This window comes from Manduca sexta, chromosome 21 (genome assembly GCF_014839805.1).
Source record: "Manduca sexta isolate Smith_Timp_Sample1 chromosome 21, JHU_Msex_v1.0, whole genome shotgun sequence".
NCBI classification, from domain to species: Eukaryota; Metazoa; Arthropoda; class Insecta; order Lepidoptera; family Sphingidae; genus Manduca; species Manduca sexta.
In genome coordinates this window covers 3154847-3178929 of record NC_051135.1, presented here as the reverse complement: position 1 = coordinate 3178929, position 24083 = coordinate 3154847, and the positions used below count along the sequence as shown (strand labels likewise).

Here is a 24083-nt window from a genome sequence, read left to right as displayed (position 1 = left end):
TAGAACTCTCATTTATTATTATCATCATATACTTGACAATAATTACTAATGTAATCAATTCTTCCGTCCATGATCTTAATTTAATACATGCATGTCCTCTAAAGTATCTTAGACAACATGCATGAACTATAGGTGCCAATACAAAACAAGAACGAGTTCCACGGGATGGATAAAAATGAATCTTTCCCGCCTACAATTTGTTGATATTATCATATATTTTTATTGTGACAAAAAACAAAAATTGTAAAATATAGAATCCGACCGATTATAATTATTGACAGGTTGCATGGAAAGATTTTTTTTTTTTTGATGGGAACCAATTTTGGATAAACTGAAGACAAAAAACATGTTTTAGTTATAACGTTATATTCACTTAATAACATGTTTAAATTTTGAGGTTTAGTTATGAGGTAATTTTCACTTAATAATAAAATTTGTATTAAATGTCAACTACAAAACTTATTTATTATTACAAATTACATTACCAAACATTTATAAGTGCTTTTAGAACTAATAATTATGTACCTATGTTTTTTATAACACTAATTTTGTCGCTTTTCACATAACCAGGGAATTTAAGTAGGTACTATTTTTAAGGACGTAATAGAAATTTACACCATTTTATTTTTATATATTAGAGTATATACAACAATAGATATACCAGATATGCGACAATACATTATCAACAAATTAAATTGTATTGTTCACTTATTTTAATATGAATATTTTACGACTATACCAAATACCGATAAGCTAAAAATCCGACTGCGCCACCAAATAGCAGATCTTTGGTTCTGCACATTCCCTATATACAACTTACCACAATAATCCATTTTCAAAAGCAGATCTTTAGAAATAACATCCTAGCCGTGCCCCCATTTAACTAGCAATTAGCTCCGATTGATAAGTAAACTCGGTCGGCCGGCACGACTGAGATTAGTAAGATTGTCACTTACTCTTCCCGCAGGCATGAACCACGCAAGGGAAAATACAAATAAAAGCGCATTTACCGAGCGATTAATATTCGACGGACTACGGTCTGGGCTCCCTGACCGCATCGTTTGTTTAACCTCTTCTATCAATTTGATTTCCGACCTCGAGGGTATGTAATTTCCATTACGGAGGCCAGACACTGTTTATATACGCGCAGGCCAATAAGGTTGGCGAGATTCTCTATTTTGTCTAAGGAAATCTCGTGTATATTTGGTTTCATTTGATCTAAGGGATACAAAAAAAACGAATGCTTTCCGAATATTTTTTTTATAGTTAGCTGAGGTAATATAATAAAAATAGCATTCCAGAAAAAGGGTAAAACATTTAACTAAAACTAAAATATTTGTACTTATAATTCATTTTTATTTAGAACACAATTTAAAAATCTCTTTATTCCGTGTATCTTATTGTGCAAGGTACTATAGATCCGTTATAAAATACTTCAGAGACTGAGCTTACTGCTGTGATCAGTCATAGAAAAAACTGAGCTTTCCTCATCGGGTATGAAAGCTTGATTAATAACATTTTCCTCGAGAAACTTTTTACAATAAGGCAGTAACTGCAATGGTATAATCAGTGTTAAATAGAACTTAATGAAACTGTTTTATTTAAGTAACACGTATATAGGTAATTCTTGTTGTATATAATATATATTTATGTGTACGTTCTATAATTCTCTAACAAAATAGTATACCTTTTCGTGATGTTTTTTAACGGCGCTGTTAATTCTTTTTATTTCATGTTTCAAATGAGTATCATCTTCATAACATTTATTGACTATCCAAGATTCGCCTGAGAATATTAGCGGTAGAACATAAGGACATCCTGAAAAACATTTCTTTTTAGTGACCGACATACGTACAGTCACAGCCGCATAATAATTAACACATAACATACCTTTAATAGTCCCCAAAGATCCATCACTAACGACGCCCATACTGCAATAACACTTCGTCACATCTTGGTAAATGCGAGTCGTCCAAATTTCATGCAAAGTTTTGGTGATTTGAGCTGCTTTATATATACATCCGTAGGAATTCTTAGAAGCTGTCGTTCTTATCTGTAATATTATTATTTAAAAATATCGTATTTATATCTTGCTATTACACCACCATTGCTTTTTATAAATAATTTATAATGTGGCCGATTTGACATTTGAATTAAATTTCAACTAAATTTTTAATATTATATCGTCGAGAAATTTCACAGGTATAAGCAAAGTAGTATAATATTATGCATTCTTTACCTTCTCGATAAATTCTTTTTCATCCAAGCTTCATTAAAATTTGTATGATCTAATTTCAAAGACTCCATTAGATCTTTACTGATCACCTCGCGTTCACAATCAGATTCGACGTTGATTTTGTCGTCTATAATATAAGGTTTCTGTACCTCAACGTAGAATACTTCGTCATTACCAGCCCATACATGAACATTGTTAATTAGTACATTATTACTTTGCACCTTCCAAAACATATTATGAACATACATCAATTATCATATACGAACAATAAAAGAGTAGTTTATCAATTTGTACAATCCTTTAAAAAGTGTAAGAAAATCGATGCAGATGCTACTCTAACCCATTCTTTGGTCATAAATCTGCTATAAACATAAAGATTAACAAAAAATCATAGGTATAAGATATAATACAGTAAAAGACTCTAAAGAAATTAAAATATTTTTTTACATTTATGAATAGATAATAAACAGGTTGAGAAATAATTAAAATTTACAGAATCGCTTCATAAGTATAACCATAAGAAAATATATTAAGCTTATAAAATTTTACCTTTAAATAATCTCCCAACGTATATTTTGCTATGGAAGTCAAAGATGTAGGACAAAATAATACATCGTGAGGAATATTTTTCGACAAAGACTTTAGAATATCTATCGCTACCAAGCCGTCTGCAATAAATATTGGCTTCCTGGCTTTCTGTTGAGATTTTTTATTTTTCTTCAACGCGCCGCTTTCCTCTAGCGCATTATCAGCAGCCGATTGTGGTTTCGACAAGTTGTTAGCTATTTTAATAATTAAATACAAAGTGTCGAACTGTTCATCGGTGTCAATGTTGTCAAAGTCAATACGATTGGGATTTGGAAAATTTGTTATAAAGCAAAAAACATCAGCGTCTGAAAAACTTAAAACGTATATTTAAATAAATAATTAAATTCTAGGACAATTATTTTCGTATACGCGTAAAGATAACAAATAATAACAAATATAGTAAAAAAGTTGGTATTAATTTATGTACACAAAACACGCATTGAAAGAGATTATTGGAAACTTTATGAAATCTACGTTAAAACAAATATAAACCGGTGGCAGAATGTGGTAAAAATAGTAATTTAATATCTATAAATGTTTGCTCTGATATAGATGAGTACTGTTTGCATTTTAATGAATAAAGCTATTTTATATCATCCATTCAATCATTTTTAACTGTCGAGTATTGAGAACAGATTTATTTAGAATACTGATTTACAAATCTAAAAGTGATTTCGCATGTGGCCGAGCGAATTGTAGGGACACACACTTGCACGGCTACGTATGTGTGTGTACGTGGTTGTGTGAGGACATTGGATCACACCATATCTCCCATATAAAAACAATGTACCATTATTAAAACAGTACGTCCTCTAATTTGTTACTCAACTATCAAAATACTCGGTGGTTTACTACGTGCTCTTGAAACTTCAAATATCAACTTATTGTCATCTTTAGAATTTGATTTATTATAAAGACTCTTCAATGTAGAGCTCTGACTTACATATCAACGACAAGCTCTACACGAGTCATATGCACATTTTGCAGAAGATATTGCAAACAGATAAATAACTTTTAGAAGCGGTTGTTAAATAAAATGACAGATAGTTACTCATTTTATATGACTGCCCATAAATAGTAGTGACAAAACATAAACTTTGAAATTCATAGCTCTCTGTGTTGTACTGCACTTCCATTATCAGCTTCAGATATTGTATGTTAAGTTACGATAGTACGTACTATTGTTATATATACTATTTTCTAATGCCTAGTACTGGCTACAATGTGCTTAGACCTATAATTACAAAAATAACTACATAACTAAGTTTGTCCAAAGCTGCCCTGCGACAGAAATAGACAGTGTTAGACACCTTTAAAATCCTTAAAAAATCTAGGTACCCTCGAATTCGAAAGAATTAGGTATCAGTTTTTTAGTAAAAGAGTTAATAAGCCTTGAGGCTAAGCCCAAGTAATTGTAGGCACATGTCTATTAATAGACTATCTATATAAAATATGCATGTTAATTTATTTCTTACTTTCAATCTCACTGAGTTATGTTATAATCTTACCCAGGCAAATCCGAAGATACTTCTATAGAATTCATGCATGGAAATGCGCACATTTTCAGTTCCAATTGAAGAGCTTCGGCTAATTGTCTTTCATTTGAATATGTTAAAAGGATAAGATCAATTAATTGATTACTGCCAAATACCGAGCCCGATAATATTTTAACGGCAATAAGTTGGGCTGCCGGCGCAAGGGAATTAACCATGAGAACTTTTATAGGAGCCAATGATGGTGAGTAATGGAAATTCATTTTTGTACAATAGTTTGATATTATTCAGACACTCAGTAACAGCAAAGAGACAAGTAAAGGAACTAAAGATTGTTATTAATTTTAGATATTTTAATGCGATTGTAACTTTGATTATTACTAAGTATACAAATTCCAATTTGTCGTAATTGGTCGTATCGTACTAAGTATAAAGAGAATACAAATCTAAGTATTCTGTTAATATCTATATGTTATATCGATAAAATATGTTAGAAATTGTCAACAAAAACCAGTGTGAAAAATGTCAAGAAAGAGGATATTTTCCATATATATTATAATACTCTTTGCAGGATATCAATCAAATGTGATCCACAGACAAAATAAAACTCATCGAGACGGCTTCGAAATTGGTCTAAAAAAGGATTGTTGTCAGGCCGAAATCATGCTCAAAAGCCGTAAGTTAGGTCCTTATCTAACTGTCCCACAATATGAACGTGAGCAGGGAACGTAATAAATGCCTTACAACATTGTTTTACACGAGCAAGACACAGTGACTTTATTGCACGTGATGGCAAATAGAGCGGAGTCCAAAGAGAGCATCGATTGACAAGAAGCGATAATATTATTCCTCCCCAGTCGACATAATTAGGTACGCCGACCTGTTCGAAACAGGATATGAGTTCCTGCCTACACAGGCTGACCCCAATTGTATTAGTACATATACAAATTACATATCTAACAATTTTCAAGGCCTTTACATTCATGAATATCCTACATTTTGATTAGGTTGAAGCAAAAAAAAGACAAAATTCGTATAAACATCGATTTTAACAAAAGGAGACACTTTTTTTATAAGATTTTATAACGTAATATTTATTTATGTATTTGGTGATTTATTATGAAAGTGCCTAAGTTCTCCTGGCCGCAAACCTTGGACACAGAATAATACAAGTCGTGGTGTAAATAAATAAATTTCAAGTAATTCAACTTTTGGTGCTACCTATATCATTTCAGCAACTTAGTTTACTTTTTAATGCAAATATGATCATCAAAGATCATGCCGCTCACCTTTTTTTAAACGATACGACCTCCCACATAGAACCAACACTATACAGAACGTATGATTATCAAGTACTGCGTAACAGGTAACTGTTACGCAGTACTTGAGGGTAACCTCATAAAGCCCAATAAATACCTAATAATCCTGATTGCAATGTCTTAAAAACGGAACACAACAGTGCATGCGTACTGCTGCATGGACATGATAGTCAAAAAGTGCAGTTTGGTTACTATATGTCCAATACCTAATACATGATATCAGCGCCATCTAGTAAAAACTCCCAAAACAAGGACTTCAAATAAAAAAATAATATGTAATCAAAAGTATTCAACAAACATTTTATTTTCGACCCCCCTATTTCTTTTCAATCCGATATTGTATCGGCTCTATTTCTGTAACAAACAAAACATGATCAAAAATAAAGATAAGGGTTTGTTTTTATCAATCACAATGGATGTAAACATTTTTTTTTTTTTTACTATCTTTGTAAATGCCAAATTAGACGTCACTTTGACATTAGTGACATAACATTGACGCGTTTACTTTTTGTGTATTTTGCTCGAAATGTTTAGATTTGTTATAAGATTATAAATGAAATTATGGCATCTTCGAAAGATACAGAAGCGGAAGTATCTCCTGCAACATCAATAGCTTCAGTAAGGAATCAATTGCTCGAACGACCTCCGTCCGTCTCATCCACAAGAGAAGAAAAATGGCCTGAACTAATGATATCGAGACCGTACAAATCATATTTCTACAGTTCAAAGAGTAAGTACAACGACCTTGATAATATATGCACATCCTTTATCATTTACATGTCGGTATATTTTATGTACTAGGCAAATTATGCCGCATTAATGCATAGAACTTATCAAATCTAGTTTTAACCCAGTCCTCCTACTAAAGTGTCTTCATTGCCCGATGTTGGAATGGCAACAAACATATTTAATATACGTTATATTATATGAATTGTCCGTTTAATAGTACTAATATATCCTCAATATAATATCTAAAACCCTTGTAAATATATAACTTATAAGTTTTGTTTATAATTATTGTTAATATACTTTTCTCGTAACAATGCCTGCATTATTTATAAAAATAATCACATAAATTATATAGCTATAAAAGTTCACACTCCACACATATACTCAAACCTTTTTTCACCAAAGGGGCAAACAGAGCTGCAATTAGAGTACCCACTGCCATATATTGTGTACCATAATGTGATAGGGAACGAGCCTATTGCCATATTGGACACAAATTAATAAAATCTGAGCTAAAACTAAGCTGAAAAACCCAATGTCACTTTTCCTGACCTGAGAATGACCTGAAATATGATTTTTCCTGTATTGATTGTAGATTTTATTGTTGATTGGTATTTTATCACTTGTGATTTCAATTAAAATTATTGTATTAGTAACATTCTACACAAAAGTCACTTTGCAGTACATTTAAGAATTGTGTAAATTTTTCATACAATTCTTAAATATACTCGACACATTAGTTAGCTTAGCTACACCTTACATTTTCCTCACCAATGAGGACTGCAATGGGTTATCTTTTTGTTTTCCCTTACCTGTCAGTCAGAGCCGGCTGCTTTGGTTTACTTTGTGTTTTTTTTATTAATTTTATAACATAACATCACGCATTTTATCCCCGAAGGGGTATGCAGAGGGCGCAACTAGGGCACCCACTTTTCGCCAAGTATGTTCCGTCCCATGATGTGATAGGGGGCGAGCCTATCGCCATATCATATCATATTAATTTTATATTTGAATATAATTTAGTAATAACTATTCACCTACATAATGAAAATATATTTTTTTTATTTTATTTAAGAAAAATAAACAGACATTGCTGGTACCTCCCCAATAACATTTGCATAAGGAATATGCATACCCCGTGGTAAATATAGTATTTATATATATATAGTATTATGACTATTACAAATATAATGGCTGGTGTGTTAAACCAAGCATCGGGCTAAGCTGGTGGTCATGTGGATTACCTATTCCACATTTTGTGAGAAATGTACAGCACTTCTGTATATGCATTTATTTTATTTATAGAGCTATGTTATTTATAGAACTATGTTCTATGCCTATTTCTTAATGTTAGAATGGTATAAAAATGATTCATTATTTCACTGCTAGTGTGTGGATAAAGGAAGACCTTATCAAGAAATATGAGGGTTAAGTTTCTCTTGTGTACATTACACATTTGTTTGTTTTTCCTAAATACTTTCAGCCAAAGTATTTTTTCCTATAAAAATCTTTTGATAAAAGTGTGTATCATTATATATAACAAAATTATATCAATGTCTGTATATTACAAATATAGAAGAAAAACTAATATGGGATGTCTTTAGTAGAGCAACAAAAGCCAAAATTGTTTTTATAATTTTGTTGATCTGTCTATACTTTTGTACATGCAGGCTCCATTTTATGTCAGAATAATAAAGTATAAAGCGGAACTTTTATCCCATTTTTTTTTTCATACAGTCGAAGCCGCATGCAACAGCCAGTTTTCAATACAGATATGATTCAGCATTTATACATCTGTGTCATTGTTTTTTCTCCATCTGCCCTTATACCCCTTGAGTGTGATGTTGTCCATACATTTTCAAGCATGTTGCAGAAAATGATTTGGCAAACTTTTTGCGATTGGTCGCCCCGACAACCTAACTTTAACTCTCTTTAGAGGATATCTGTAATCTGTGTCTATTATAAAATAATAACCATTTCCTCGTTGTTATGTGAATACTTAGAGGGTTTTGCTATAGTAACAAGTATATAATTTTATTACTTCTTCAATCTCCGGGTTCAACGAGTTCTAGAGTGGACACCACGGCTCGGCAAACGTAGTGTAGGACGCCCTCCAGCTAGGTGGAGTGACGATCTGAGAAAGGTCGCTGGTAAGAACTGGATGCGACAGGTCGAAGACAGTTTAAAATGGCGTATATTGGAGGAGGCCTATGTCTAGCAGTGGCCGAAGATATAGGCTGATGATGAATCCCCGGGTTGAGCAAAATGATTGTTTGTTTCTACTTATTATCAGTTCGAATTCTTGAATTAGTGCCTGATATGGCGATAAGCTCGCGTCCTATCACGGAATACACACGGTGGAAGTTAGTGCAACAGTTGCGCCTCTGCCTACTACTTAGGGATTAAAAGGTGTCAGTGTGAATGTATGTGTTCTAATAATAGATACAGGAATTAAAAAATAGTATTCCTCAAGATAGCGTATCTGATTAGATTACTATATTAGACGTACCAAGTGCGGCGGTGATTCATGTAATTCAATATCATTTGGTTTGTTTTAAAAGACATAGCCGTTTTCAACTTCCACCATCAGCTTAACATTGAATTCACTGACTAGTGCTGTTAATTGACTAGCTCTATTCCCGGCCAGAACCGATAAAAAAATGTCTTTAGCAATCTTATGGGCTGCATAAAGTGCAACAGCAAAGCTGTTAATTGACGTTAGTTTTCTGTAATATAGCCGGCGCCCGACAGGGTATCAACCCCGTCGTGCCGGCCGGCCTGCAAACGCCTAGACATAACGTCATAATATAATTCCCCCACCCACCTCACAGATGGCACCACCGCTCCCTTGTATTGATTTTCACCGCGTCGTCGTACCAACGCATACCGAGAAATCAATATTTATTCCGAAGCTCCGGGAAAACACCACTCACATTCGTCTTTACTGTTATTCCTTGTAAAAACAGCAACGGGCACGAGGACTCTCGTTCCACATATTAAATAAAGAAAATACGCGTTGTTTGTGACCAAGTGTAAAGACAAACATTTAACTTTGACCTTCAATTTGCGCGTTAAATGAAATGAACGGAAAAGCCTGATCAAGATTAAAGGAAAAGTGTTAACCTTTTTGCTTGATTATTTATTTGCTGATTTATTATGCGTTCTCTTGCCGCTGTGCGTGGGGTAGATCCCTTGCCTGAAATATCATCTGCATTGCAACGGCAAAGTGACGGCCCCGACGCCGACATGGCCGGCGCTCAAGATACCATCTACTTGTGCAATTTCCGTGTTTCTGTGGACGGCGAATGGCTTTGCCTCAAGGAACTGCATGACATGGAAATGCAAGATTCCTACATAAGGCCTTCCGACAACGGTGCCATCACTTCACCCGATGATCCGATGCATTCTTTGATGGGTAACGACTCTCAAGCCGATAAAAATATTATGTGTGCTATAGAAAACTGCATTATATTTTTGTTTTAGCTCGCGACCCAGTAGTGATTGAGCGCAGTAATCTCGTAAACATCTCTAAACTTATTGTGAAGGAATTAATTGAACAATCGCTCCGTTATGGGCGAATGCTCGACAGTGACCATTTGCCGTTACATCACTTCTTTATTGTGCTCGAACATGTTATGCGTCATGGCCTTAAACCAAAAAAGGTAATCCTTTGCAATATAACACACTACTAATAACTGTTAAATTCTCAAATTTGGCCGGCGTTTCATTACATACATCTTTTCAGGGACTTCTTGGTCCTAAAAAAGAATTGTGGGACATCGTGCAGATGGTTGAAAAATACTCGCCGGAGGCAGCTGATATTACGGCGAGTGTTAGAGATCTGCCGACTGTTAAGTAAGTTATATGTTTATTACGAAATTAAGGATATTTTTATCCTTATTTTAATATCCAGTATTAAATTAGGCAAGTAAAGTTGTAGTCAAATTACAATAGCTAATTCAATTTTTAGAACCGCCATGGGTCGGGCTCGTGCCTGGCTGAGACTTGCATTAATGCAAAAGCGTCTCGCTGATTATCTAAGGATTCTTCTCGAACACCGCGAGGACACATTGGAGGAGTACTTCGAACCACACGCGCTAATGTTAAATGAGGAAGCAGTTATCATAACTGGTTTATTGGTCGGCCTTAATGTAGTGGACTGCAACTTGTGCGTTAAGGTAGGTCAATTTTATTGTTAATATCACTAACACCGAAATAAGTAGCATTATTTCACTTTTAGCCAACGCCAAAAGAGAAGAGATTCTTATTCTGTGATCATTTAATTTGTTATGTATGATCAAGGATAACATTTTACCACATCGACCGAATTTAAACATTCTTTTTTTATTGAAATCAGTGTAACTCCAAGGTGGTCCCATATTTTTCGTTTTCATATTTAGGGACGTTTCACACTCTTTAAGTTATACGCAGATATATTCTTTAATTTTAGTTTGGAAATACGTAACTGAATATATGTATAGTGTTTTTTTTTCTATTACACATATAAAACTATCTTTGAGGCACAAACTTTTTGATTGAAGACGTTGAAGATATAGGTGTTTAAAAGATTATAAATGGTATCTAACAAATAATTAATATGCAATAAGAGAATTATACAAATCCTTATAAATCTGTAGGAAGCCAATTCCTTATGTGGTCGCCAAGCATGCGACAAACCGCAATTATAAATGTACATAATTAAATAAAAGATAGGTAATTATATAATGGAGGTTGTTGTGTCTTTCATTTGTGTGATGACAAAGATCCTCAGAAAATGCGCAACATTAATGTTATGATAATTGTTTGTCGGAAATTTTGCCAAATATGCGTAATCTGATTCACACCTAACAATAAATCGTTGTATAGAATAGCAGTTCTAACAATAAAATTGCATTGAAAATTGTTATTAATTGATATCAAAATTGTAACTCGTAACATAGGGCATCGTTATCAGTCACATTTCACACGTTCATTGTTTATTTTTAAATCGAAACATTACAATATCGTGTCATACAATTTAATTCAATCAAAATATGGCTTATAATAAATTACCAAAAATTTGCAGGGTTACTCTGCAAGTTCGTTAGAATCATTATTATTTTTAGTAGATCGTTTGCTTATTTTGGCAAGTATTAAGTCTATTACTTATTAAATATATTATCAATACTAATATATAAACCTGAAAAGTTTGTTTGTTTAAACGCACTAATCTCAGTAAATACTAAACCGATTGTGATTTTTTTTTCACTTATACACTTTTATCACGCGGGCGGATCCGTACACAAATACATTACAAATCTCTTCTTTACTATTGTTGTATTCATTAAACAAATCACTTGTATACAATGTGTTCAGATAATAATATATGAATTATCTAGCTTCTCTGTGGTGAGTAATGTGGTTTTCGGCGTCGTGTGTGTTAGTCACGGTTTTATTTTATCGCGTAGTTGGCGATCCAACTGCCAACCCTATACATACGATATCAATTCATCTTTAATACCTAGGAATCTAATAGTTGAATAGTATATTAAAAACCATATACATATATATTATTTCCGAATACTTACTTATTTGTTTTAAATATTGTGTAATCGCTCAGGTTTTTAGGTTTACCGACTTAGAAAATTAACACCACACTTGGTTTTCTCTACTACAGAGCTAAATAATATTATCGGTGTGTATTTATTTCTATTGTATCCATAGCTTAATTGATAGGTAGTAAAACAAACCTGTTTTAAAAGGTACAATTTACATTTAGATGTATCCTTACGTGAATATTGTACAGGTTTGCACAAAAGTACTGAAACCGACATTTATATGGGACTATTACCGAATAAATAACAACTGTTGCTTTAAAGAAACTGAATTTAAATTGTTATATCTTTTTAAAATTTTACACTCCGTAAGAAAGACGTGTAACTTTTTCATAGGAAGAAGATTTGGACAGCCAACAGGGTGTAATAGATTTCTCGCTCTACCTTCGCGGTAGCAACTCGTCTAACGACTTGGCCGGCGCTGAGAACAACTCCAACAATGAACCCAAGCAGCGGCACATCAACACAATGCTAGACCAAAAGAATTACATCGAGGAGTTGAATAGACATCTCAAGTGAGTGGGAACCGTAATCAACTTTCCACACATTGTCTCGCAATTCACAGATAGTTATATGAATCTATGCAACTATGGGAGTTTTTGGTTAACTTGAAGTTAATATTGCACGTAGATAAGTTCGGATTTTAGTAGACTACTTACTCATATTATCATGCTTCTAATGAAAAAGTTATGGCGTGAGTAATAGGAACGTATTTTCCGTAGTGCCACCGTAGCGAATCTGCAAGCTAAAGTCGAAGGGTTGACCACAACAAACGCACTCATGAAAGAGGATTTGGCGATTGCTAAGAACACCATGATTCAACTCGTAGAAGAGAACAATCAACTGAAACACGCTCTGGGTAATACATAAATTTAATTAATTCGCATTACTGATTAGGAATAAGAAATATTTATTACTAATTATTAATTCATTCATTTCATCGGAATTCAGAATTAATGACTCAACATTGTGGCAATTATAAAATAGGTCGCGTTAATTCCTCATAACACTAAATGATTGCTAACCCCTTGTTCGTGATCAAACAGGTGTTCAAACAATATGATTATCTACAACATCATAGTTTTCACTAACATTCCATAACACAGAGCCCATCACGAACCGGTCAGTAAAAAATCCACCCCATTAATGAGCGATAATAATGAGCGAAACTTCACGGCCACAGGTGTTTACAGTCGAAATCAAGACGTAAATAATAATGGAGAGTTCAGTAGATAAGATAGTTTTCAATGATGACTCACGTTGTATTGTACCGCTTAGTGTGCGTTAGTATGCCGGTCTTGTCGGCCGCGTCTTTATTTTGTTGTCATTATATTTAACTGCGTCGCTTCACCGTTATGCAGTATAGGCCCGCATCAATGGGTAATTCAAAAACAAAAACACATATATCACAAACGTTTTGGATAAAATCTTGTGAGTTTATATATTGTGATTATAGTGATTGATTTTGTTTTATTTATATATCATTGTGAATTGTTGTGCAGGTCAGGATCTAACCAAAGATACGAGGATGAAAGTGACTGAATTACAAGCCGATGAAGAGGTAAGAATTGCATCATTTATCTTCAATAAAAGTGTTGAAATGTTTGCAATAATGCATGTAAACATCTTAGTTATAAAAATATATTTTTACTTTTGATAATTATTATTAACTTTCTAATATTTCTTCTTATATAAAACTTATTTGAAACTTAAGCAACAATACGAAACAGTTTGTTGGTCGCTAAATTAATTATTTTGGTCTCGACTACCTTCCCACACAGGTTAATCGCCGAACAATTGTGTATAAGTTGTTTGTTATGATATCATCAACAAAGATGGATTTTAATATTCTAATACCGATGATGTTGCAAGAGATATGCAATAACAGGTAAATGATACATGTATGTTAATTTCCAGGAAAAACGCAGCGTTAAAAGTACGACATCGGATAAATCTAAAAATGACAAGGATAGTGAGCTTGGAAAAATATTGGAGGAAGAGAGAAAGAAATATGTCGAAATGCAAAAAGAATTGGATTTACAGGTATTATGTTTGTTATAGCCTAATACACTTGAATTATGTTTACCAATCTTGTACTGACACTGGTAAATTGCGTGAACTTCAGATTTCGCTGAAAGCTGAGATGGAGGTCGCGATGAAATTGTTGGAGAAGGACATACACGACAAACAAGACACAATAATATCCCTAAGGAGGCAACTGGACGATATAAAACTCATCAATCTAGAAATGTATAAGAAACTACAGGTAAGCCATAGAATTCATAAAGGAGGATGTAATGTATACGTTTACGATTTAGTACCCTCAAATAACTTGACAACCATTCCATGACCGTTCACTTTCGCTTGCGTCGACTCAGTTGCTAACATTTCTTAACTCTTCACGGTCTGGCGGTGATCACGTTTTATCGGTCAGCGTACAATGTTTTGCAGATTATATTTAAATGTAACCTTTTTCGGTTAATTATTGTGTTTATTTGTAGCTATTGGAAGTGAATTCGGCTTTGCATGAATTGTATTTTTTTTATAATTTGTATCTTTCCAATATTTGTTTTCATTTACAATAATTTAATGAAAGATCAAATTAAATTAGACCTTGACTCCTTATTGATATTTTTCGTAAAGTAGCGATCTTTCGATATTAAAGCGTCTGTGGTCACGTAGACGCGGTGCTTCTTGATTCCTGTCCATATGGCTCTCCCTTTTATAAGCAACAAGATAATCAACGTTCCTGCTATCTTTCTCCTTCTTTTAAAGTGCTGATGCATTTTGTGATTGTTTATCTATCGCTTTGCTAAAATTAATAACCAAAATAATTATAAAATTAATCGTATTTATTCTATTGCAATATTGATTATTGGTATTTATGTAAATATTTTTCGATGGCATCTGAGGCTAAAATCTGAATTTGTAGAGATATCGGACAATGAGCACAGTACTGTCAGGTTTGCAGTGGAAAAAAACTGAAATCATAATCGGTTTATGATATTAATAATTCTAATTTTTAAAAGAGACTTAATCCAATACCCGTTACATACAGGTCAAAAATATGATTATAGACAGTCTTATCATCCAAATAAAACACTTCGATAGTAGCTAAGATCTACAGCCGTGAGACACGCTGGTTAGCATACTTTTTGTGCACGCAAAATTCCGCAAACGTTGAAAAAAGGTCCAGTAAAAAACGGACCTTGTTTAAACAAAGGAATAAATACCAACTATTGAAATAAATAATAATAATTAATAAACATACTTGACTCCATGGAAAATTTGTATTGCTATTTTCCTGGTGTTTTATAACTTAATCAGTATTTTACAATGACTGTTTTTTTGTTATTATAGTATTGTTTTTTTACCTATATACTCGGAATGTTATATGTCACCATATATTATAGTTTTAGCCTCAGAGTGCTTCGAATACAACTGGTATATATTCCATATGGCTGTAACATTTGTTTTCCGATACTAATACATGCTGTATTCATCTATGCCGCGTTTATCGTACGGAAGGAATGCGAGATGGAACTGACGCAGAAAGGCGAAATGGTGTCGAGGCTCCAGGGAAAGGCCGAACAAATTGGCAAAATACTTCACAACCTCGAAAAATATAATCACTTTTTGGGACCCGAACATGATTTAGTGAAAGCTCTTAGGTCTCCCACCACTAACGAACATAACTTAGGAGAGAAACTAGAAAAGCTGAAAGCACAGTGTAGCACCTCCTACAAGTGTGCAAAGTCTAAGGATGAGGGCCCGCCAAATAAAAAAATTAACCTTCAGGAAATACCACCGTTCAAAAAAAGTCACAGTAATGACAAAACTTTGAGCCAGCAGGGAAAATAATTAAACCTCGCTCGTTAAATTTTACAAAATAGAATTCAAATTTAAAATCAAATTCTTCCCTTCTAGCGAATAGAAATGAATATTATGTAAATGTCTTTACGGTAGATATTACCTTATTGCTACATTTTTGAGTATATAATTCTCGTTTATTCAAAATTGACACTGTGTTGTCGCTTTAGCATCACAGTACGATAACATTTTGTTACGAATGTACTTTGTATAGCGTTTATAAATATTAAATTTTATCTTTACATGCCAATAATTCGGACGATATTTCCTGTTAGTGACTAAATTATTAACATAGTAATTTTAACAATGTTATAGAATTATACCATTATGTATTAATAGAAAGCGAATAAGGCTAATAAGGCAGTTATATATTAGTTATTTTTAAGGACGCCTCCATATTAACCTCGAATTCTAGTCACTATTAATATAGAAGCTTAATAATTATTATTTTTATATGCTGGGTGGACGCGTTACGACTCACGGCCGATTACTTCCATATAATATATTTTTTGTTTTATTATACAAGAAAATTACAACATCTTTTGTATAAAAATGTTTTAAATAAATACTATATATTGTGACGAAATGACAAAACATATCACCTTAATAAAAAAAACTATTTAGACACTGAAGTTCCTTAAATTCTGTGATTGATTGATTACATTTTTCGTTAAGTATTTTATATACCGCATATTAATTACAATTTATTTATACCATTTTAACAGCGGCGACACAAACTTGCAGTGTAACTTCGATATGGAAGAAATAATCGCCTGTAAATAATTAACGCTTCCATCCTTTAAGCAGCTTAATACCACCACACGTATTCCAAGCGATTTGTCATTAATCAGCTAAATTGTATTGTAAATTGTTTTAGGAATGTGAAAGTTCCTTGAAACATAAAACAGAGCTAATAACAAAATTGGAAGCAAAGACTGAATCAATGGGCAGCACCATACATCAACTTGATGAAAAGTAGGTTTTTGTTCGTATTTATTATAACAACGCAATGGGTGTGTACGCGCCCTAAGGATCGAAAGAGTGCCTGGAACTGGTCAATATAACGCTGTCAAATTATTATAAACGCTTGACATATCTTTTGATATCGATCCGCACGTAGGTGTGAAATGCACAGCTTGCATCGAACGGCGGCGTCTCTTTCCATTCGCTCGATATTGGCAAACCCTCACAATGAATTTAATGAATGCAATAAAAAAAAATATTTTTGTATTTTCGTGAACGATAGTAAAATGTTATCCGAATAGCAATGCTACTGTCGCTTTAGCTTTAAAGTTGCTGTGGTTTAAAACAAAAAATATATTGTAAGATTTTTTTGTTAAAGATCATCCAATTTATTTGATTTTTATTTAAGACTACTGTTTGTTGACAAAATAAGATATGATATAAAATCTATTTTATATAGATATTTTATTTATAACTTAAAGTAAGTTGTACCTATTTCAATGTACTGATTTTTTAATTTATTGCAGTGTGTTTGATGAATTTATTTATATAATGATAATGTAAACTTGTAGTTAATTTCAAGTATTAAAATAATGGCAGCGATAATATTATATGTATTCTTAATTTGATCTCATTATATGTATTAAAGAAATTTATGTATTTTAAAGATTGCGCTGGTCTTTGTGTAGCATCAAATGTGCTTAGAAACAATAAGTATACAATTTTCTATAATATAATTTTGTAATCAGAGGATTCATCAATGTAAGAGCCTTATTTACAATAAAGCATATTCAGTCGCATTGTGTATTTTATTGGATACGAAAACCGCAGGAGTTTCGCTTGTTTTATTTAACATTTGTTGTGTAGGTTTGCCATTATCAGTCCAGTGTTGTGTTTGCATGGTTATGTGTTACTAAATACCTACCTCTATTATGTTGCTTTACGATGTTACATTCTACAAGCAATTAAACTACTAATAGCTTACTTGGATATAAATGACGCATACACAAGGATATATTCGTATTAAAATATGACTCATTTGTGAAAGTTTTACAAATATTTAGTTATTACTAAATTTACTGACATAATATACTTACAAATAAATATTGTTCAAGCAAATTTAGAACACCATTTTTGCCCCCTTTATATTTTAATAATTCTGTTAACGTAACATTACACATACATTTTAAAAATTTAAATTCCCCACACAAAAATCGAATGTCGTACAGGTTGCAGGAAGATAAATTAGCTAGAAAAGGTTTGGAGGAAAACGCTCGCACATTAGGACAGAAGGCCGCCGCCGCTGAGACCAGAGCGGTCGCGGCCGAAGGGGACCTCAGGATAGAGCGGGAATGGAGGATATCGCTACAAGTAAGTTAATAACATATATTAAGGCCCTTCCTCCAGCAAAACGGCGCGTTAACCGTACTTTTAAACTATCTATTCGAAATGTATAACATATAGAAAAAAAACATAATATCTCTTCAACAGATTATCTTTACTTGGTTTGTTTTATTTTAGTTAATGTTGTAATGAATATTTGTATAATTATTCATTTTGTGCATCTCCTCCTAGGGTTAGGGTTGCCAGATGGCCGGGATTTCCGGGTTTGTCCCGGAATTTTGCGTGTTGTCCCGTGTCCTGTAATTTTATTTTGCTGTCACGGAATGAAAAAAACTAGTTTTTTCACAAAGTTACGATACTGCGGCTGCAAAAGTCAAACCAAACAGCGTGCTCGCACTGCGTTAGGTGAGCGAGGAGAGGGTGGTAATGTGTATATTCTTTCTTAATTTCGTATTATAAAATTAATTCCGTTCGTGGCCCCAGAAATGTCCAGGAAATGTCCTGGATCTGGAGATAGAGACAATTTATCAATGAATATTTTTGTATTTTAATATTTTTTTTATAAATTATTCTTACTTCGTTACATATTCCCACACGTCACTCGTGCCCCGTAAATGTATGGAAGGAATGCTCAACGCCGTTTGCTCGGGGAGGACCTTAATATAATCTCATCGTTTCGGTACAAGTAAAAAATCAAATTCACGTCTATATTGCCTTCTAACTATAAGGCTTAGGCAAAGACGCAATGAGTAATTCCAAGCTTCGATGAATTTAAATATCGTCCCATGACGACAGGGTTTTGGGGTACTGGTGTATCCGACAAATTCCAATCCAGCACGAGTAGTATGTTTTTTTAAAATAAATCTTCTCATATATTTTAGTTTCCCCACTTGGTCTTTTTGAATATTACGTCTGATATCATAAAGGTTAAACGTCCTTCACACAACTTATATGTTGTATTGAAGCGTGCGATTACAATGAATGATCGATGACCGTGAGGCAGCGGCCGCGCCCGACCATCAACTCATGGCAACGTAACGACAAGTAACTCACGGCCAGATACTTGTAATCCCTGAGGAGTTTACCAACATTGTCACATCATGGTCTAATGTACCTACTATCCAGTTTATTCGAGACTTGAGATATCTACCTGCAAGTGATAAAATCTAACTCAATTAGTGCTCTCGCAAAATGTAATATACTTATAAGACCAACCCGTGAGCCTAACGAAGAATCATTTTTGGAGATTGGAAAATCTTCTCTATAATATTCTTGTAATAAAAAGAATGAGGTCTCTGGTAATTCAACAATAAAAAGTAAAAAATATACTTAAATACAATGTTTCTACTATTAAAAATTAACACATTAAGTAATCACAATCTTACAAATACATGACGAGAAGAGGAAGCCATACACCTTATAGTAAGTTATATGTCTGTCCTTGAACGGTTGCAAATCAACACAGAACTTTAAATTACAAATTACTGGCTGACACGGGAAGTACTGTGTTCGTCCTGAGACAAGAGACGTTACATTTCATGTCACAATTTTTTTATGGTAGAAATCTAATGCTACATTCAATAGGAATTTATTTATACATCTGACAGTCTTTGAAGATATTTGTTACCAGTTATCGCATAAAATGACTCCCTGATTTTAATGAAAATTGGTGTGTAAAATAGGCCTACGTTAAGGCAATCGCAATACCTACCTATAAGTATGTTTCATTATTGAAAAAAGTATACGAAAGTTATGTAGAATGAAATTAAATAGCGTAGTGTAGTTGGGGCGGTAAAATAACTAAAATAAAACTCACAAATTTACCTTTTGTCGCATATATCAGTAGCCAGGGAAATGATGAACGTGATTTTTATTTTAGGTTTGTTGAATTTATTTTTAGATTGTTAATTATTATTTTTTGTCTCATCCGGAAGGTCCGCCTCGGGCGGCAAGATCAAGGCACTAGGCCACTGCACTAAAATGTACACTGTATTCAATATTTACTCTACAAAGGCTGATGTTCCAAAAAAAAACATAATACAATGAAGAGTTTGTTCGAATACGCTAATCTCAAGCACTACTAAAGCTATTTTAGATTTTACTAATAGAAAGTTTACATTACACCTGATATCTATAGGCTACTTTTTATCTCGGAAAAACTTTTTCACGTGAGCAGAGCCGCAGGCAAAAGCTAGCGTCTGACATATGAAGACGAATGTCAAATATATGTAGGTGGAGCGGGTAGAATACGAGCTGATTAATCGTTAAAACTTCAAGGCAGGGCTTGTATTATTTTAGTGCAACACTATACACTGGGACCGTCCCGTATGCGTCGAAGAAGGCCACCGCAGGTCTTGGTTGTTATACCGGTGCAGAGTATGCATAGGATTAGCGACAATTTCGGTCCAATGCTCGCTCGGATGATGCTATACTCCCGAGTGTTGTCACTGGGCCATAAGACCGGTGATACCAACATTCCCCTTTCCATGACCCCCCACCCCTCCCAAAAGTGTTGGCAGTGATAGCGTGTTTTCTTCTCCGCGACAAAAAACGGCCCTGAAGAACTGCCTTGGATCCCAAAAAAATTGGTAGAACTACGGATCCCGATTGGATTCAACATGTCTAGGAATATCTTATAATTATTATTAGGTAATATTGATTATTAACAATACACAATTTAAAATAGCCTATTTTAGATAATACATTTTCCAGGAATCAATGATGCGTGATCGTGACAAAATATCTATGTTAACACAAGAAGTAGAATCTATGAAATTAATTGGACAGGTATGTAACCACTAACACATTATGATTATATAAAGTAAATATATCTTACCTCCTTACAGAAAAGAGATACCGAGTGCTTTTTTATTGCTCGTGTGAACTATCACGAATTATAGTACTTTGAATGTTTTTTTTTTTTTTTTGTAAAGTATTTTCTTAAAAATTAATAGTATTCGTGTAAATAAGCAATTTAAAAAATTGGTAATATATGCGTTAATAATAAACTTCTATAATATACTTTTATATTCAAATGTTCAGAAATATCTCGCCTTACAAGAGGAACAGCATATTCTCAAGAATCAATATAGTGAGGCGCAAAAGACTTTAGAAGAGGTTGGAGCTACTTTAAGTGAGAACAAACTGCAGTTAGCAGAATTATTGGAAAAAGAAGCGAAAGCAGGTACGAATGAAGAAACTCCAACATGGACCAGCGATAAGGATGCTACGGCGTGTACAGCTTGCTCCAAAGAGTTCAATATCACGAGGCGGAAGGTACATATTTTAACCTATTTAGTGTTGCCAGTAACTTCTAATGGTTACTGATGGAAAAAATAATATTTCCTATTCCTTCCTATCTTTATATTCGATCAATTTTAGGAACTAAAAAGTAATTAATGATTCCAAATATTCGTTGATATCTTCACCGCTTGTTGTTGGCATGAGCGGTAGAGTATCTACTGATGTGGGGAGATTTCTACAGAAACGTTTAAAAATAATATTTCTCGTTTTCATTTCAGCATCACTGTAGGAAATGCGGTCTAATATTTTGCGCGGCATGTAGCGACAAAACTGTGGCATTAGCTGGCAACACCAAACCTGTTCGAGTGTGCGACGCGTGTTACGCAGAAGCCGTGAGGCTCACATAGTAGTTAGTTCAAATGTAATTAATTAATATACACGATGAGTTCAAATTGACTGTAGACAACAAACAAAATAATGTTAATTTTGTGTTCGCATATTAGTGCCTTTGGGACAACATGTTAGTGTTTCAAAATAGCTCAATTAATGTTATTATTTACATCCTTAGGTCGACGCCATGTAGAATGTTGATTGATTCAGTGTTTTTAATTTGCGTAATTAAAGTCAATCATGAAATTATAAAGGTATTTGTGACGAAGAGTATTACAAAATAAAAAAGAACCTTTTCAAAATGTTATATAGTCAAATATACGAATGCTGTGATACGGACACCACTTAGTGGTAGACTAAACAAATTAGTTACAATAATTTTGATTGCCTATACCGGGTATTAGTTTAATTAGGCGTTCCGGGCCGTCTTGACCTCATTGGGCGCCAAATTACAAAAATCAGCGTGCAACCCCCTTACTAATAAAAAAATATATACTTAGGGGCCTTATTACGTCTACAGGGGCCAATCCTACTTTAAAATTTCGGCCGTGCTGATCAAAGGACAGCTTTAATAACAGTTTAAGTAAATAGCAGATTTTTTTCCCCTTTACTCATATGGCTATTGGCGGTCAAAGGTGACCTTTAATTAGAACATCCTTAATTGCAATACGCCCTCGGTGACGGAATAGGACGCCTGAGTCTGACTATATGACCCCTTAATTACAAAGTTCAGGCAAAAAAACTTCTTTTGCCAGGGACTTTTGCCTTTTTTGGTGGGTGATCGATTTGCACCTCCTTGCCTTTGGTCCCTTCGCCCGGTTGCCACGCACCCCTTGGACCCTCGGGTAAAGACAGCCCTGGAAGCGAAACTCCAAAGAAGTGTAATAATATAGTACTACCCCACGATATACGAATTAATTTTGTTTCTTACAATGTTATGACAAATTGGTTTTCATCTCGAAGATCAATGAACTCTTACTTCTACAAAGGGTGCAATTACGATATGGGATTTTATTACAGGCAAGAGCCTGTGATCCTAGAGACAATTTTATTCATTTGTGGGAGCACTTACCAATTACACTTCATGTAAAATATTATTAAAATGTTTTAACTTTTTAAATTAATACCCGGTATATTTGTCTTAGATTTACTTCGGAATTTGTATCAGTCAATTTATACGATATTTAAAATGTGACGTAATAATCAGCGTCTTCTTTTGATTCTACGACATTTTTATCTCGAACATTAATAATGAATTATAATTTAACTTTGACACAGAACTGTGAGAAAATGTTTACCTGTTTCGCAAGTTTTAAGTAAATTTTATTTGACAGTTATCATATTAGCTAATGTAGATAGTACTCATTATATTACCATTTATTTGGGGGCATAAATTAGAGTGTGACTTTTGTATTTGGTCAGCTTATACATTTATGGGGCGAGTAAATTTTACTCAAAAGTTGTGAAACCGGCCCATAAAGTAGTCTGAGGCTGTTATTTAAAATCATTAATAATTTCAATAATGTCACGACTTTTTCAACAAATTATAGGAATCCAATTGTTTATTCGAATTTCCAGTTAATATGTAGAGTTCAGGAATCTATCTACACGACATCTAGGCTCTATTATAAACTAAACAAGTAATTTCTGTTAACTTGTATTCGATTATCGTAGACGCAAATTTCTGTGGGTGTACAACTGAAAGTCGAAGTCGGATAACCGAAACAATAATCTCTACCTCTTGTGCAAATCAAGCTTAATAGACGATATCTGCTTTCTCAACATCGAACGCCTTTCGAAACTGATCCATCGAACAATTAATTTTCGGGTGATAGATATTTATTGCCGTTTTATTTCTACATGTATGTTTTGCATCATGGTAAAACATTGCTTTAAACATCTGCCAACATAATACAATCGCTAGTTTTTTTTTTAATTTGACATGGTTTAAGGTTAGAATTTGTTACGTTAACGCAATAAAATAATATGCTAGGGCCACATTGATCTCTAATGGCATTAAATTTCGCATAAATCGAGACAAGCATCCAATAAGGCTTATAGCGATAGTTTGACAGCTACATTCATTGTGGCATAATGCATTTAGAATTTGATATTGCTATAGCGCTGTATTTTTACAATAATGAGCGATGACTTTAACCTCAGTGTGGCCCCAGCGTTGGAGTAATGAAACAAATTGTTATTAATATAATGACCAACCACCGACGATGCAGCCCCGTCAGTGTGACCAACAGAAAATTGTGACAGCATTTAATTGCCAATTCTGCTGAATTTATGCAATAATGTATAAACTGGT

General features: G+C 33.7%; 2 protein-coding genes across 4 annotated transcripts; one reads left to right on the top strand and one right to left on the bottom strand.

The window, feature by feature from the left end:
- Positions 1-1335: 1335 nt before the first annotated feature.
- LOC115444386 (malate dehydrogenase, cytoplasmic) lies at positions 1336-5530 on the bottom strand. Its single transcript, XM_030170152.2, is given in 7 exon segments — positions 1336-1552; positions 1688-1818; positions 1891-2053; positions 2240-2259; positions 2262-2457; positions 2786-3137; positions 4333-5530. Coding segments are annotated over 7 exon segments (1227 nt in total). The 5' UTR covers positions 4581-5530; the 3' UTR covers positions 1336-1435.
- Positions 5531-6103: 573 nt separating this feature from the next.
- Positions 6104-23803, top strand: LOC115444402 (RUN and FYVE domain-containing protein 2). Of its 3 annotated transcripts, none has more exons than XM_030170180.2 (14): positions 6104-6366; positions 9849-10027; positions 10111-10220; positions 10336-10543; positions 12296-12474; positions 12682-12818; positions 13462-13520; positions 13877-14002; positions 14085-14225; positions 16707-16804; positions 18022-18163; positions 20849-20923; positions 21179-21412; positions 21658-23803. In XM_030170180.2, the coding sequence occupies exons 1-14, from the start codon at positions 6198-6200 to the stop codon at positions 21784-21786; spliced, it is 1986 nt and encodes a 661-aa protein (XP_030026040.2). In that variant the 5' UTR covers positions 6104-6197; the 3' UTR covers positions 21787-23803. The 3 variants fall into 3 exon arrangements, with proteins under 3 accessions (XP_030026040.2, XP_030026049.2, XP_030026031.2); XM_030170171.2 differs by lacking the exon at positions 6104-6366 and adding an exon at positions 9255-9780; XM_030170189.2 differs by lacking the exons at positions 6104-6366; positions 16707-16804; positions 18022-18163; ... (1 more) ...; positions 21179-21412; positions 21658-23803 and adding exons at positions 9250-9780; positions 15488-16547.
- Positions 23804-24083: the final 280 nt, after the last annotated feature.